This window comes from Salvelinus namaycush, chromosome 19 (assembly GCF_016432855.1).
Source record: "Salvelinus namaycush isolate Seneca chromosome 19, SaNama_1.0, whole genome shotgun sequence".
Lineage (NCBI taxonomy): Eukaryota > Metazoa > Chordata > Actinopteri > Salmoniformes > Salmonidae > Salvelinus > Salvelinus namaycush.
In genome coordinates, this window is record NC_052325.1 from 29,639,958 (window position 1) to 29,657,739 (window position 17,782).

Genomic DNA, 17,782 nt, shown 5'->3' on the forward strand with positions numbered 1-17,782 from the left:
TCCAAAAATGATGGCCATTAATATGGAATTGGCCTCTCCTTTGCTGCTCTAACAGTCTCCACTCTTCTAGGAAGGCTTTCCACTAGATGTTGGAACATTGCTGAGGGGACTTGCTTCCATTCAGCCACAAGAGCATTAGTGAGGTCGGGCACTGATGTTGGGCAATTAGACCTGGCTCGCAGTCGGTGTTCCAATTCCTCCCAAAGGTTTTCGATGGGGTTAAGGTCAGGGCTCTGTGCAGGCCAGTCAAGTTCTTCCACACCGTTCCCGACAAAACATTTATGTATGGACCTTGCTTTGTGCACGGGGGCATTGCCATGCTGAAATAGGAAAGGGCCTTCCCCCAAACTGTTGCCACAAAGTTGGAAGCACAGAATCATCGAGAATGCCATTGTATGCTATAGCATTACGATTTCCCTTGACTGGAACTAAAGGGCCTAGCCTGAACCATGAAAAACAGCCCCAAACCATTATTCCTCCTCCACCAAACTTTACAGTTGGCACTATGCATTGGGGCAGGTAGCGTTCTCCTGGCATCCGCCAAACTTAGATTCGTCCATCGGACTGTCAGATGGTGCATTGCGATTCACCATCCCGAGTGGCACAGCGGTCTAAGGCACTGCATCTCAATGCAAGAGGCGTCACTACAGTCCCTGGCTTGAATCCAGGCTGTTTCACATCCGGCCGTGATTGGGAATCCCATAGGGCGGTGCACAATTGGCCCAGAATCGTCCGGGTTTGGCCAGGGTAGGCCTTCATTGCAAAGAATAATTTGTTCTTAACTAACTTGCCTAGTTAAATAAAGGTTAAATAAAAAATAAATATTAATAATTCCCAGAGAACGTGTTTCGGCTATTCCAGAGTCCAATGGCGGCGAGCTTTACACCACTCCAGCCAATGCTTGGCATTGTGCATGGTGATCTTAGGCTTGTGTGTGACTGCTCGGCCATGGAAACCCATTTCATGAAGCTCCTGATAACAGTTCTTGTGCTGACGTTGCTTCCAGAGGCAGTTTGGAACTTGGTAGTGACTGTTGGAACCGAGGACAGACAATTTTTACCTGACAACCACTTCTCGGCTGAGCCGTTGTTGCTTCTAGACCTTTCCACTTCACAATAACAGCACCTACAGTTGACTGGGGAAGCTCTAGCAGGGCAGAAATTTGACAAAATAACTTGTTGTAAAGGTGGCATCCTATGACGCTGCCACGTTGTAAGTCACTGAGCTCTTCAGTAAGGCCATTCTACTGCCAATGTTTGTCGATGGAGATTGCATGGCGGTGTCCTCGATTTTATACACCTGTCAGCAACGGGTGTGGCGGAAATAGCCGATCCACTAATTTGAAGGGGTGTTCACATTCACTATACAAAAGTATGTACAGTTTCAGGGTTCAGATAAAAAATTGCCAGAAAGTGTGATCTATACACAGAGGAATTGATTCACCACTTCTAGGATTTGATTGTTTCTGCCATACAAGCAGTTTCTGCAACACACACTCGCACAGCTGAATGGACATAGAAACATATTGAGCAATAATGAATGTGAAATTAGATTAATTTAAATATTCATGGTGGAGTTTATAATTGATTTGTGAAGGAGTCTAAATAATTTGATTTCTTGCGGCGGTTGTCTGATGCTGGTGGAACCCCTGCTAGCTGTGTTGTGGAATGGGATTGCTTAACACACAATTCTGCACAGGTGCGCACAAGCACACACACACACACACACACCCTACGCTCCCCCTCTATGCCATACTCCACCCCTTCTAACTGCCTGAAGCCAGGCAGGCTGTAAATCAAATTAAAAACAGATTAAAAAAAGCTCTTAAAAGAGCTCTTCAAGTTTCAGTCACTCTCAAATCCTCCTGTCAAGGTTCTACCTCAACCTGCAGCCACTCTGAACTAGACCCAGAGAGGATTGGAGAGAGCAAGAGCGAGAGAGAAACCTGGCCTGCCCAAGGACACAGGCTGCTAATTAATTTAGTGAGTGTTTGGCGATCCGCAGCGTAAACAGGCTTTTCCCACCGGAGGCGAAAAAGGGATTAGGATACGGATAAATTCCATGCCTCATCGGCAGACCAGGAACAGGAAAATTACCTCAAAATTGGGAATGCCTTCAAAAGGAATTTGAAACTGTGGAATTGTATGCACCCGCAGTCCCCCTCCAAAAACCTTAATTTTGAAATTATTTTCATGAATATATATATTTATCAAAATGTATTCTGGTTGAAATTGAAGTGGAACATATTGAATAGTTCTGTATTCAAGGTCAAGACACACACACACACACACAAAATCGCCCTGAGGAATTCCTGGACATCTGTCCGTCTGCTCTGAGCAGCTTTAGCCTCAGGCCCTCTCTGTCAGCTCAACTTTGACTTTTTGTAAGGTTGTGATGTCAGCAGTGACCTCAAAGAGTCACAGGACGGAAGCCATGCAGGGGTTGCAACACAGCTCTTCTACACCAGTTTAGAATGTGATGTGAATATGTGGACCAGGTGTGTAAGTGGTTTCAACCCTGTATGCCACCATTAGGTGCAGGAGTAGGTGTAAGAGCTTCTCTGTTGGTTGGTGTATTCACACGCATGTACTGCAGCTCAGCTGTCTGCATGCGTTATTCAAACTTAAACAGTCAGGACCACTGTAGTTTCTATTTTAGACCCACTACATGCCTCAACGGACAAGGATGGAGTGAGGAAGAGAAGAATGAGTGAGAAAATAGCTATACAAGGAAGGAAGGGGAGCTGGAGAAAGAGAAAGAATGGGGCAAAGGATGAGAAGAGAAAAGGAAGACGGGGAAAAAAGAGGGAAAGGATGACATAAATCCCTATGAGGTGGATATTGAGAAGATGGGGGGGGGGGGGTCATTTATTCTCCCCCCTCCCCCATCATCAGTCTCTCAGTACACAAAGACATTCTGCAGTAATATGATTACAGGCTGGGGTTATTGCATTGGCCAGCTAATTAGGAGAGTGCATTGAGATCTCCACTCCTCCCTCTCTACTAAGAGATCTCTACAGGGGACAGCCCAGACACATCCATTTACCCAACACTCTCACTGACACACTAAACACAAGACTAAGAAGACAGAAACCATGACCTTTTTTAACCAGTGTAGGTAGAGAATGCCCCTAACCACTGAGACAGGGTCAGATGTTTACAATACCTCCCAATGGTTGAGGTTAGGATTGGGGGAGGGGGGAGATCAGTGGTTAAAGGGTTCTACCTCAAGCAGCATGCAGTGCATATGAGCCTCTAGTGACACCTGCTGGCTATTTCTATACAGCAGTCAATAAGAGCTGAGGATAACACACTTGGTTTGCACTGAAAATATGTGGTATACCATGAGCTGAACCTACAATATAAACAATGTTGTATGGCAAGGGTAGGAAACCCTGTTCCTGGAGTGCTGCAGGTACTGCAGGATTTTGTTCCAACTAGGCGCCAAACCTGACCAACTGAGCCAAGTGATCAGTTTAGGGATTGCCTAAATTCAACACAATTGGTCTTCCAGGTCAGTTAAAACATGAAGTGCCTGCAGCACTCCAGGAACAGGGTTTCCTACTCCCTGTTGTATGGTGAACAAGGAAGTTTATGGTACCAGAATCTTTTAACGTGTCTGTTTTCAGCGTTCAATACCATAGTACCCTCAAAGCTCATCACTAAGCTAAGGATCCTGGGACTAAACACCTCCCTCTGCAACTGGATCCTGGACTTCTTGACGGGCTGCCCCCAGGTGGTGAGGGTAGGTAGCAACACATCTGCCACGCTGAACCTCAACACTGGAGCTCCACAGGGGTGCGTGCTCAGTCCCCTCCTGTACTCCCTGTTCCCCCACGACTGCATGGCCAGGCACGACTCCAACACCATCATTAAGTTTGCAGACGACACAACAGTGGTAGGCCTAATCACAGAAAACGACGAGACAGCCTATAGGGAGGAGGTCAGAGACCTGGCCGTGTGGTGCCAGAATAACAACCTATCCCTCAACGTAGCCAAGACTAAGGAGATGATTGTGGACTACATGAAAAGGAGGACCGAGCACCCCCCCATTCTCATCAACGGGGCTGTATTGGAGCAGGTTCAGAGCTTCAAGTTCCTCGGTGTCCACATCAACAACAAACTATAATGGTCCAAACACACCAAGACAGTCGTGAAGAGGGCACGACAAAGCATATTCCCCCTCAGGAAACTAAAAAGATTTGGCATGGGTCCTGAGATCCTCAAAAGTTTCTACTACCGCATGGCAAGCGGTACCGGAGTGCCAAGTCTAGGACAAAAAGGCTTCTCAACAGTTTTTACCCCCAAGCCATAAGACTCCTGAACAGGTAATCAAATGGCTACCCAGACTATTTGCATTGTGTGCCCCCCCCCCCCCCCCAAACCCTCTTTTTACGCTACGATGTTACCAAATTCTACATTCATCTGATTTCTCCTAAATTCCTCCTAGCATGTTCAATATTCATCTGCCTCTCCTTAGTTTCCTTCTGTAAAATAGACTGATCTGACTGGTTACCATGGGAATAATACATGTAGGGAGCTCGGACACAGGGAGTGTCTGAAGAAGCAATGGTGTGTGTGTGGTATGTAGAATCTCACCTGGGGATGCTGGTCAGGTATGTGAGCACGTTGTGGAACTCCCTCTCCTGGATTTCTCCGAATGCAGGGAACTCTGGGAACACAATGATGGGGCTGCTGTTCTGCCCTCGGCCCCCTGGGAAAGAGACATAGAAGAGTTAAGAACAGAGAGTTCACTGGAACTGAGACGACTCAGTCACATTCCTTTGTAATTTGCTTGACACGACTTCAACAAGGATTACCACAAGAGGGCGCCAGTGGAACTGGCAAACCAGACTGTTTGATAAGGCGATAGGGTAAAGTGAGAGAGAAAGAAAGCAACAGACACGGCGAGAAAGAGAGAGAGGAGGGCGAGAAAGAAGGTTATCTTCTGCAGTATTTAAACACACACCGACATACACTTAGAAAATGGGGGAAATAGTCACACAAACACACATGCCTGTGAGCAGCTGTACTATTAGCCCATGTGATGAGAATATCAATCTGTCTGCTTTTCCTTCTTCTATTATCACCCTAGAAACAGCAAATGCTCGGTCATCGTTTCACTGTCTGTTTTGACTCTCCTGCATCTGAGAAGCAGCAAGCTCTCCGCAAAATGGACGCCGACAGGCAGAGAACAGTCTACAAGGTGACCTTCCATGCAGAACATAGAGGGGGACAGAGAGGGGGCAAAGTGTGTGTGTGTGTGTGTTGGGGGTAATCTATTCAATGAGGTGAATACAGTGGTGAAGGAATCAATGCCACAATAATATCTGTTATATTATCCTTTTTGTTTTTCAATTAAGTAACATTTGTGGAAGTCTGCTCACAAGCCTAGTTGATTTCTGTAAGCTTCTACTATGCATGCAGTACAGACACACTGAATTGACAAAACAACTGGAAAAACAGAAACTCTATATTTGGCTTATACGCAACAGAAACTGATAAACACATATGTAAATACACACTAAACAAACACAGAGTCGTGAAGAAAATGGGCCCCAGTGTACAGTAGCCGGACTAACATTGATAAGAAAATTATGAGCAGGAAAACAGGAGAGGAGAAATTTGAATGGCAAATCTGAGGGGTGAAGCAGACAGTTCATCTGAACTATATCAGGTAGAGGAACAGTACAGTCCTGTTATAGCAGACATCTGTATTATGGCAAGCAGACAGGCAGAGACATAGACAGGAAGTGTTACCTGAGAGGTAGGCAAACTGCTTCCTGAGGTCAGGGGTGATGTCGATGGCACAGAGGGGACTGCTCTCCTGCTGCATGATCTCATCTGGAGGAACAGCAGAGCAACAACACAGTCAGAGTCACAGTCAGGACAAAACATATTGCATTGAATGAAAGAACCATCGCAAAAGTATAAAAGAGCTAGACATACTCACACAAAAACAGAACATTAAGTTATTACAGCATGTAGTCTGAGCAGTATAGACGTGCAGAATAGTGAACAAATAATAATCTGAAACGCAGACCAGAGAGCAGAATGCTACAAATGCTTTGGATCCTGACCCACCATTAATGAAACAAGCCAGGTAGCCCCAGCCAGGCAAGCCCCAGCCAGGTAGCCCCAGCCAGGCAAGCCCCAGCCAGGTAGCCCCAGCCAGGCAAGCCCCAGCCAGGCAGCCCCAGCCAGGCAAGCCCCAGCCAGGCAAGCCCCAGCCAGGCAGCCCCAGCCAAGCAAGCCCCAGCCAGGTAGCCCCAGCCAGGCAAGCCCCAGCCAGGTAGCCCCAGCCAGGCAAGCCCCAGCCAGGCAAGCCCCAGCCAGGCAGCCCCAGCCAGGCAAGCCCCAGCCAGGCAGCCCCAGCCAGGCAAGCCCCAGCCAGGCAAGCCCCAGCCAGGTAGCCCCAGCCAGGTAGCCCCAGCCAGGTAGCCCCAGCCAGGCAGCACCAGCCAGGCAAGCCCCAGCCAGGCAGTGAAGGTGGAGATGGGGTGACAAAACAGGCTGCTTTGACTCAGAGGCCCAGGTCAGCAGGGAGGGAATAGCTACAGTAGGTTCGTAAACATTGCTGGTACACAGGAACAAAAGTAGTTCAGAGACACTGACACAGCCCCAAATCGCCCATTCTTCAGTCAGCATATTTCTACCTAGAAATGCAATTTCCTAAAAGCGGAACAGACTTCTGTCAATCACAGGATGTTGGTGGCAGCTTATTTGAGGAGGACAGGCTTGTGGTAACGGCTGGAGCGGCATCAGTGGAATGGTATCAAATACAAAACACATGGTTTGATGCCATTCCATTTACTCCGTTCCAGCCATTATTATGAGCCGTCCTCCCATCAGCAGCCTCCACTGGTATTGTTATTGTTCTGTAGTACCTGAAGGTGTGTACTGCCTCTATAACTAATATACTGTATATGTCCAGTTCACAGGATATGCATAGCTGTTGGCTAATATTTCTATTGTCCATTTGTAATAATAAAGAGATCTGGTAGCATAATACTCTATCAATTATTTATTTATATATTATATAGTTGCAACCTACTAGCATACTTACTTGACATGGGCCAGTCTCCCAAACTAGAGCTATTTGTACACAGTTACAGAGATTAGAGACTCCTGGTCAATAGTTCAGCTCAACTGTCTTCTGGTAAATCATTGATACCGATTCAACCCCAAACCCTCACAGCAAAGTCAGCACAAATACAGTATAATCCTTAGAGTGAGGTGGATTATACTGTATTTGTGCTGACTTTGCTGTGAGGGCTTGGTGCAACTGTATAATATATAAATAAATAATTGATAGAGTATTATGCTACCAGATCTCTTTATTATTACAATAAAGTGTGCCTGTGCGTATGTGTGTTCACATCCTGTCCCTGGATGACATACATTAATAGCATGGATCCTAGAAACTCAAACAAGATGGTTACATACAGAACATACAATACTCCCATGCTCCCAGCCAGTCACAAAAATAGGTTCATCTGCATCCATTTCTAAACAGCTACATATAGGTAGTTATACAGTGGGATCAAGCAGTTCTCTTTATGCAGGTAGTGCCAATACTGTGGGAGTCTGGCAAAAGTCCTACTGTTGAGACTGAGGGCCTAACAGTACAGAGCACAACAGATCGATGGAACAGAAAGCCACAGTGATGCTCTACACTATAGGATTATATTACACACACACACACAGATACACACACAGATACAGACACAGATAGAGAGGTATTCAGCAGACGCTAACTCTTAAATGACTAAAATGTAAATGTAACATTAGAAACCAGCCTGGCAGACTTTCTAGGGCCACAACACGGTTTATCTCAATGATGTCATGTCAGACCACTAACCAGGGATAACCACTCTCTCGTCTCGTGAATTATTCAGTGACCAAGCCTTCCTTTCGGGACAGGACATCAGTTTAAAGGTAAAGGAGCAGTGCTGTTACACAACACTCTCACGGTAAAATGTTCCGAAGTAGAGAATGTCTAGGAGCACGTCTGTCTCTCCATCTCCCTTCATCACATCCCTTCTTCTCCAGTGAGCTAAAGGGATGATCTACAGAGAGTAATATTCACTTTTCTCTGAGCTTCCTGGGTGTGTTCCTGTTACTTCAACACTATGTCAACACAAACCCTCCTCCTCACAGCTGCCCATGTCCCTTAATGTTGACGATGTGGTTGTTACTGACAAGAAGCAAATGGCTGAGCTCTTTAATCACCACTTAATTAAGTCAGGATTCCTATTTGACTCAGCCATGCCTCCTTGCCTGTCCAACATTTCCTCATCTCCCACCCCTTCTAATGTGACTATCCGTGGTGCTTCTCCTTCTTTTCCAACGCCCCACTACAAAGTTTCTGCCTGCAGGTGGTCACTGAGTCCGAGGTGCTAAAGGAGCTCCTTAAACTTGACCCCCAAAAAACATCTGGGTCAGATGGTTTAGACCCTTTCTTCTTTAAGGTTGCTGCTCCTATCATCACCAAGCCTATCTCCAACCTTTGTAACCTGTCTCTCCTTTCTGGGGAGGTTCCCATTGCTTGGAAGGCAGCCACGGTTCATCCTTTATTTAAAGAGGGAGATCAAGCTGATTCTAACTGTTATAGGCCTATTTCTATTTTGCCCTGTTTATCAAAAAGTGTTGGAAAAACTTGTCAATAGTCAACTGACTGGCTTTCTTAATGTCTATAGTATTCTCTCGGGTATGCAATCTGGTTTCCGCTCAGGTTATGGATGTGTCACTGCAACCTTTAAAGGTCCTCAATGATGTCACCATTGCTCTTGATTCTAGGCAATGTTGTGCTGCTATTTTTATTGACTTGGCCAAAGCTTTTGATACGTCTTGTGGGGCGGCTAAGGAGTATTGGTGTCTCTGAGGGGTCTTTGGCCTGGTTTGCTAACTACCTCTCTCAAAGAGTGCAGTGTATAAAGTCAGAAAATCTGCTGTCTCATTCACTGCCTGTCACCAAGGGAGTACCCCAAGGCTCGATCCTAGGCACCACGCTCTTCTCAATTTACATCAACAACATAGCTCAGGCAGTAGGAAGCTCTCTCATCCATTTATATGCAGATACAGTCTTATACTCAGCTGGCCCCTCCCCGTATTTTGTGTTAAATGCTCTACAACAAAGCTTTCTTAGTGTCCAACAAGCTTTCTCTACCCTTAACCTTGTTCTGAACACCTCCAAAACAAAGGTAATGTGGTTTTGTAAGAAGAATGCCCCTCTTCCCACAGGTGTGATTACTACCTCTGAGGGTTTAGAGCTTGAGGTAGTCACCTCATACAAGTACTTGGGAGTATAGCTAGATGGTACACTGTCCTTCTCTCAGCCTGCGGCTTTGGTACAGTTGAAGTCGGAAGTTTACATACACTTAGGTTGGAGTCATTAAAACTCATTTTTCAACCACTCCACAAATTTCTTGTTAACAAACTATAGTTTTAGCAAGTCGGTTATGACATCTACTTTGTGCATGACAAGTAATTTTTCAAACAATTATTTACAGACAGATTCTTTCACTTATAATTCACTGTATCACAATTCCAGTGGTTCAGAAGTTTACATACACTAAGTTGACTGTGCCTTTAAACAGCTTGGAAAATTCCTGAAAATGATGTCATGGCTTTAGAAGCTTCTGATAGGCTAATTAACATAATTAACATAATTTGAGTCAATTGGAGGTATAATCAAAAGAAACCAGCCAAGACCTCAGAAAAAACATTGTAGATGTCACGTTCCTGACCGGTTTTCTGTTATTTTGTATGTGTTTGACGGTCAGGGCGTGAGTTTGGGTGGGTAGTCTATGTTGTGTGTTTCTATGTTTGTTAAGGGTGACCTGATATGGCTCTCAATTAGAGGCAGGTGGTTTTCATTTCCTCTGATTGAGAGCCATATTAAGGTAGGTGTTTTCACACTGTTTGTTTGTGGGTGGTTGTCTCCTGTGTCTGTGTACGTTGCGCCACACGGGACTGTTTTCGGTTTGTTTGTTCGTTTGTTCGGTTTATGTAGTCTGTTCCTGTTTCATGCGTTCTTCGTTATATGTAAGTTCTTATGTTCAGGTGCGTCTACGTCGTTTGTTGTTTTGTAGTTTGTTAAAGTGTTTTCGTGTTTTTTCCGTCTTGTTCAATAAATCAGTATGTCATATTCCAACGCTGCATTTTGGTTCAATCCCTGCTCCTCCTCTTCGGATGAAGAGGAGGAGGAAAGCCGTTACAGAACCACCCACCACACCAGAACCAAGCGGCGTGAATTCGAGCAGTGGCCTGCTACACAGGAATCCTGGACATGGGATGAAATATTGGAGGGAAAAGGACACTGGGCTCATATTGGGGAATATCGCCGCGCTCGTGAGGAGATGGAAGCAGCGAGAGCCCAGGAGCGGTGGTATGAGGAGGCAGCAAAGAGACGTGGCTGGAAGCCGGAGAATCAAGCTCAAAACCGCAGATATGAAGGTACGCGGCTAGCAAGGAAGCCCGAGAAGAAACCCCAAAAATTTCTTGGGGGGGGGCTAAGAGGTAGTGGGTCTAGGGCAGGTAGGAGACCTGCGCCCACTTCCCAGGCTAACCGTGGAGAGCGGGAGTACGGGCAGACACCGTGTTACGCAGTAGAGCGCACGGTGTCTCCTGTACGTGTGCATAGCCCGGTGCGGGTTATTCCACCTCCCCGCACTGGTAGGGCTAGATTGAGCATTGAGCCAAGTGCCATGAAGCCGGCTCTACATATCTGGCCACCAGTACGTCTTCTTGGGCCGGCTTACATGGCACCAGCCTTACGCATGGTGTCCCCGGTTCGCCTACATAGCCCGGTGCGGGTTATTCCACCTCCCCGCACTGGTCAGGCGACGGGGAGCATACAACCAGGTAAGGTTGGGCAGGCTCAGTGCTCAAGGGAGCCAGTACGCCTACACGGTCCGGTATTTCCGGCGCCACCTTCCCGCCCCAGCCTAGTACCACCAGTGCCTACACCACGCACCAGGCTTCCAGTGCGTTTTCAGAGCCCTGTTCCTCCTCCACGCACTCTCCCTATGGTGCGTGTCTCCAGCCCAGTGCCTCCAGTTCTGGCACCACGCACTAAGCCACCTGTGCGTCTCCAGAGCCCTGTACGCACTGTTCCTTCTCCCCGCACTCGCCCTGAGGTGCGTGCCCTTAGCCCGGTACCACCAGTTCCGGTACCACGCACCAGGCCTATAGTGCGCTTCGAGAGGTCAGTGTGCCCTGTCCCTGCTCCCCGCACTAGCCTGAAGGTACATGTTCTTAGCCCGGTGCCTCCAGTTCCGGCACCACGCACCAGGCCTACAGTGCGCCTCATCCGGCCAGAGCCATCCGTCTCCCCAGCGCCATCTGAGCCATCCGTCTCCCCAGCGCCATCTGAGCCATCCGTCTCCCCAGCGCCATCTGAGCCATCCGTCTCCCCAGCGCCATCTGAGCCATCCGTCTGCCCAGTGCCGTCTGAGCCATCCGTCTGTCCCGAGCCATTAGAGCCGCCCGTCTGTCCCGAGCCGTCAGAGCCGTTAGTCAGTCAGGAGCCGCTAGAGCCATTTGTCAGTCAGGATCTGCCAGAGCCGCCAACCAGACAGGATCTGCCAGAGCCGCCAACCAGACAGGATCTGCCAGAGCCGCCAACCAGACAGGATCTGCCAGAGCCGCCAACCAGACAGGATCTGCCAGAGCCGCCAACCAGACAGGATCTGCCAGAGCCGTCAGCCAGCCATGAGCGTCCAGAGCCGTCAGCCAGCCATGAGCGTCCAGAGCCGTCAGCCAGCCATGAGCGTCCAGAGCCGTCAGCCAGCCATGAGCGTCCAGAGCCGTCAGCCAGCCATGAGCGTCCAGAGTCGTCGGCCAGCCATGAGCAGCTCCTCAGGCCGGAGCTGTTATTTATCCAGAACTGCCCCTCAGTCCAGAGCTGTCTCTCTGTCCGGAGCTGCCCTTCAGTCCGGAGTTGCCCCTCTATCCTGAGCTACCTCTCTATCCTGAGCTACCTCTCTATCCTGAGCTATCCCTCTGTCCTGAGCTACCTCTCTGTCCTGAGCTACCTTGTCCCGGAGCTGTCCTTTATCTTGGTGTTGCCCCTTAAATTAGGTGGGTGGAGTAAGAGGGTGGTCATTCTGAGGGGGAGACGTAAGCTGGGATTGACTATGGTGGGGTGGGGACCTCGCCCTGAGCCTGAGCCACCACCGTGGTCAGACGCCCACCCAGACCCTCCCCTAGACTTTTGGTGGTGCGTTCGGAGTACGCACCTTGAGGGGGGGGTTATGTCACGTTCCTGACCGGTTTTCTGTTATTTTGTATGTGTTTGACGGTCAGGGCGTGAGTTTGGGTGGGTAGTCTATGTTGTGTGTTTCTATGTTTGTTAAGGGTGACCTGATATGGCTCTCAATTAGAGGCAGGTGGTTTTCATTTCCTCTGATTGAGAGCCATATTAAGGTAGGTGTTTTCACACTGTTTGTTTGTGGGTGGTTGTCTCCTGTGTCTGTGTACGTTGCGCCACACAGGACTGTTTTCGGTTTGTTTGTTCGTTTGTTCGGTTTATGTAGTCTGTTCCTGTTTCATGCGTTCTTCGTTATATGTAAGTTCTTATGTTCAGGTGCGTCTACGTCGTTTGTTGTTTTGTAGTTTGTTAAAGTGTTTTCGTGTTTTTTCCGTCTTGTTCAATAAATCAGTATGTCATATTCCAACGCTGCATTTTGGTTCAATCCCTGCTCCTCCTCTTCGGATGAAGAGGAGGAGGAAAGCCGTTACAGTAGACCACAAGTCTGGTTCATCCTTGGGAGCAATTTCCAAACGCCTGAAGGTACCACGTTCATCTGTACAAACAATAGTACGCAAGTATAAACACCATGGGACAACGCAGCCGTCATACCGCTCAGGAGGGAGACGCGTTCTGTCTCCTGGAGATTAACGTACTTTGGTGCGAAAAGTGCAAATCAATCCCAGAACAACAGCAAAGGACCCCGTGAAGATGCTGGAGGAAACAGGTACAAAAGTATCTATATCCACAGTAAAACGAGTCCTATATCGACGTAACATGAAAGGCCGCTCTGCAGGGAAGAAGTCACTGCTCCAAAACCGCCATAAAAAAGCCAGACTACGGTTTGCAACTGCACATGGGGACAAAGATCGTACTTTTGGAGAAATGTCCTCTGGTCAGATGAAACAAAAATAGAACTGTTTGGCCATAATGACCATCATTACGTTTGGAGGAAAAAGGGGAAGCTTGCAAGCCAAAGAACACCATCCCAACCGTGAAGCATCATGTTGTGAGGGTGCTTTGTTGCAGGAGGGACTGGTGCACTTCACAAAATAGATGTCATCATGAGGAGGAAAATGATGTAGATATATTGAAGCAACATCTCAAGACATCAGTCAGGAAGTTACAGCTTGGTCGCAAATGGGTCTTTCAAATGGACAATGACCCCAAGCATAATTCCAAAGTTGTGGCAAAATAGCTTAAGGACAACAAAGTTAAGGTATTGGAGTAGCCATCACAAAGCCCTGACCTCAATCCTATAGAAAATTTGTGGGCAGAACTGAAAAAGCGTGTGCAAGGAGGCCTTACAAACCTGACTGAGTTACTCCAGCTCTGTATGGAGGAATGGGCCAAAATTCACCCAACTTATTGTGGGAAGCTTGTGGAAGGCTACCTGAAACGTTTGACCCAAGTTAAACAATTTAAAAGCAATGCTACCAAATACTAATTGAGTGTATGTAAACTTCTGACCCAATGGGAATGTGATGAAAGAAATTAAAGCTGAAATAAATAATTCTCTCAACTATTATTCTGACATTTCACATTCTTCAAATAAAGTGGTGATCCTAACTGACCTAAGACAGGGACTTTTTACTCTGATTAAATGTCAGGAATTGTGATAAACTGAGTTTAAATGTATTTGGCTAAGGTGTATGTAAACTTCTGACTTCAACTGTATGTGCTAAAGTTACATCCAGACTTGGTTTCCTCTATCGTAATCGCTCCTCTTTCACCCCAGCTGCCAAACGAACCCTGATTCAGATGACCATCCTACACATGCTAGGGGCGGCAGGTAGCCTAGTGGTTAGAGCGGACATGCCCCAAACTGACATGTTACATTATTCACAAAAACAAAACCAGTAGTGTCATGTCAGCATTAGTACAGCACAGACAGTCCACGTCAATATTATTACAGCACCAAAACAGCATGTCACTTCAACAATGTCCATCGTCTACTGTAAGTAACATGTACACTGGTAGACAGAGACAGACAACCAACCAACCAACCGAAAGACAGACATTAAGACCATCCAGTACCTGTCCTGTGCTGGAGCTTCAGCCACAGGTTGCTGACGTCGTGGCAGAGCAGGGACACTTGGTTCAGGGCCATGCTGAGCCAGGCTCACCTCCTCTAGGTACTACTCATGGTGTAGACAGTCGTTTCAGCCTTATCCTAAAACACACACTATCATGTCTGTCACTGTCTGTTTCACACTCTGTCTCTACAGACACTCCCCTTACATACAAACACCACAAATATTCTCATCCCCCCCTTTCCCAACAGGGTTCTTTGTTTGGCCATGAGGGGACCTTTCAAGTGACAGCCTTGGCCTCAGGGTAACACTGCACAGAGCTCTCTTTCATACACATAAGCACACTCACACACAGTATGTATTGAAATATGAAAAAATATTGAAACACATAGATGCTCTAGCATGCTGGTTGCGTTATAGTGTACGCCTTGTGTCTTTTGTGTGGCGCAAGCCATCGATTAGCTGGGCTGAGTGTCTATTTGTCATGCATAGGTCCACATGCACATACACTACCAGTCAAACGTTTGGACACACCTACTCATTCAAGGGTTTCTCTTTATTTTTTACTATTTTCTACATTGTATAATAATAGGGAAGACATCAAAACTATGGAATAACACATATGGAATCATGTAGTAAATCAAACAAGTGTTAAACAAATCAAAATATATTTTACATTTGAGATTCTTCAAAGTAGCCACCCTTTGCCTTGACAGCTTTGCACACGAGTGTGCAAATCTGTCATCAAGTAGGTGCATCCAAACATTTGAATGATACTGTATGGCCATGTTTGCATGAGAGACTGCCAATGTGTTGTGTGAACTCCCCCGTTGCCCACATCCATGCGCCCTTTGATGTGGTATTGTCCCGTGTCGGAGTCACATGAGTGTGAACACAGGACACAGTGAAAAAATGATCAGGAACAACAGCTGAACTGATCCTTTAAGTCAGGACAGAGGATAAGGAAGAGTGGTGTGTAGGTCCTTTCCCTTAACTGTCCTATCATATTCCCCTAGTGTAATGGAACACCGCCTAATACACCTCTCTGCCTGGAGAGGGGGGAAATAATTCCCTGGGTCAGCCTACTCAATTCTCTGTGTGTGTGTGAAGGACAGGAGGGGTTTATTGTACATCCTTCCTCCCTACGCATGAATGAGCTCAATGAACTAATTACATCCCTCTCTATAGACAGCATCACAGACAGACACATCTCACACAACATACCTTGTCATCACAGAGAAACATGCTAGGCTGGTGACATCACAGCAAATAGGCATCATTATAATGTAAACGTTTAGATGCAAATGTAAACAAAGTGCCACCATAAAGACAGCCTTGAATGCTTTGGTTAAGAATGTGAAAGGTTTGTGACGTCACAGAAGAGCAGAGTCTCATGCTGAAAATATAAGATAGGTGACATCACAAAGAGAACAGCACATGATTACCGGTAAACAGGTCTGTGAAATAATGAAAAGTATTATTTTTTTAATACATTTTTCTTCATAATACAAAAATACACAACTTACATTGCTACATCAAACATGTCTAACAAAACACAGGTATTAACAAGCAAATGCTAAAACCTACAAAAAATATCAATAGAATAATAAAATAAAAAAATTCTAGTGCAATTGTATTCAGTTATACGCTGAGTGGAGATCAGCTCTCGTTAAAAAAGCCTGTTCAGTGACATCACAAAGGTACTGTATGTGCATGTGCACATAATGCTTTGTGACATCACAGAGAGAGCAGCACATATGCCCGTGTTTAGGGTGGCAGGTGACAGCAGGCCAGGCGACCCACGGTGGTCGTGGCGATGGATTATACTAATCTATAGCACATGAATCTACACAGCACCCCAAACACACTAACACATAGGAACGATAAGTAGAGCTCAGAGACCTATAACCTCCCTCACACCGTACAGATCCCACTAGAACCATCACCTACTACTGTTCGGTCTAGACACTCCATCTCACTATCCCAACAGGAAGCAGAGCTGAGAGGTCAGAGCTACTTTTTCTCTGGGTCAATTCTACTGGGTACATGTAATGACTATTGATCTAAAGCAGGGTTCCTGTTACTGCTATATGAGCCGATCACCCCACCCAGACAGGTGACTCGGTCCACTGTGTGGCTCAGTGGCTGCTAACAGATGTTGATGGTATTAAGCGATTGATCACTGGAGAGAGACGTAAGCTTCTTCCTTTCATCATGAAACTTCAAAGCTGCAACCTGAGCTGAGGAGAGTAGAGACTAGGGGAACAGGAACACCAGAAGCTATGCAGGAAACTCACAAGACTGAAAATTGTTAACTAAGTACTGTATACACCCATGTGATTGTCACTTTCTGTGATATAGGGTTTTTTCCCTGGCAATATTGGTTACTTATGCCCTGAGGTGATTGGACAGTCTTAGCGTTAGTCAAGCAGCTGCTGACAATAACACACAGACACACGTAACAGCTTTCATCCATCCACCGACTGCTCAGGGGCACTCACACAGTGAACATGGCACCCTCTCACACAACCAACACACACCCATCACACTCCTGGCAGATCCCACAGAGGTATCATCTCTCCCTCCTCCTCCCCTCACTCTATTTTTTCCATTTACCTCGTCTCCCTTTCTTCCTTGTCCTCTCTCTCTCTTCCCTTCATCTACACAGTACAATACATTATTAAGCCTTCAGGGCCTTTACAATGGGTGTGGTTGGCAGCAGATGTATCAGTTGATGATTCCCACCAGGAGCAAAGACACATACGTAGAAATATAATCTATCTGTGGATACAGAAACCATTAGAGATCTGGGACCTCTCCCTTTCTCTCTGCCTCTAGAAACATCTGCCAGTATCAGTAATGATGTCACAATGACATAGCCAGTGACGCAAAAAGAGTGGATTTCTGCCAAATGCTGTTTTTGAGGCCGGTTTGGATATATAAGAAGTATTTTGAGCTACAATACATACATTATGTACAGTGAATTCGGAAAGCATTCAGACACCTTACATTTTTGTTACGTTTGTTACATTACAGCCTTATTCTAAAATGGATTAAATAGTTTCCCCCCCTTATCAATCTACACACAATACCCCATAATGACAAAGCCAAAACAGGTTTTTAGATTTTATTTTACAAATGTATTACAAATAAAAAACAGAAAAATCACATTTACATAAGTATTCAGACCCTTTACTCAGTACTTTGTTGAAGCACCTTCAGCAGTGATTACAGCCTTGAGTCTTCTTGGGTATGACGTTACAAGCTTGGCACACCTGTATTTGGGGAGTTTCTCCCATTCTTCTCTGCAGATCCTCTAAAGCTCTGTCAGGTTGGATGGGGAGCATCGCTGCACTGCTATTTTCAGGTCTCTCCAGAGATGTTCGATGGGGTTCAAGTCCGGGCTCTGGCTGGGCCACTCAAGGACATTCAGAGACTTGTCCCGAAGCCACTACTGTGTTGTCTTGGCTGTGTGCTTGGGGTTGTTGTCCTGTAAG

At 46.5% G+C, this 17,782-nt stretch overlaps 1 protein-coding gene across 5 annotated transcripts in view; it reads right to left on the minus strand.

Annotated features, from left to right (window-relative positions):
• The window catches only part of LOC120064301 (guanine nucleotide exchange factor DBS-like), a 50,362-nt gene that overhangs the window by 27,117 nt on the left and 5,463 nt on the right, over positions 1-17,782 (minus strand). For 4 of the 5 annotated variants that reach the window (XM_039014770.1, XM_039014773.1, XM_039014771.1 and 1 more), the window contains exons 2-3: positions 5,760-5,843; positions 4,599-4,713 (exon numbers count right to left, since the gene is read on the minus strand). In XM_039014770.1, coding sequence (XP_038870698.1) covers positions 4,599-4,713; positions 5,760-5,843 — 199 coding nt within the window. Of the gene's footprint in view, positions 1-4,598; positions 4,714-5,759; positions 5,844-14,289; positions 14,424-17,782 lie in introns of those variants that run through there. The other variant, XM_039014774.1, reaches the window with a different exon arrangement.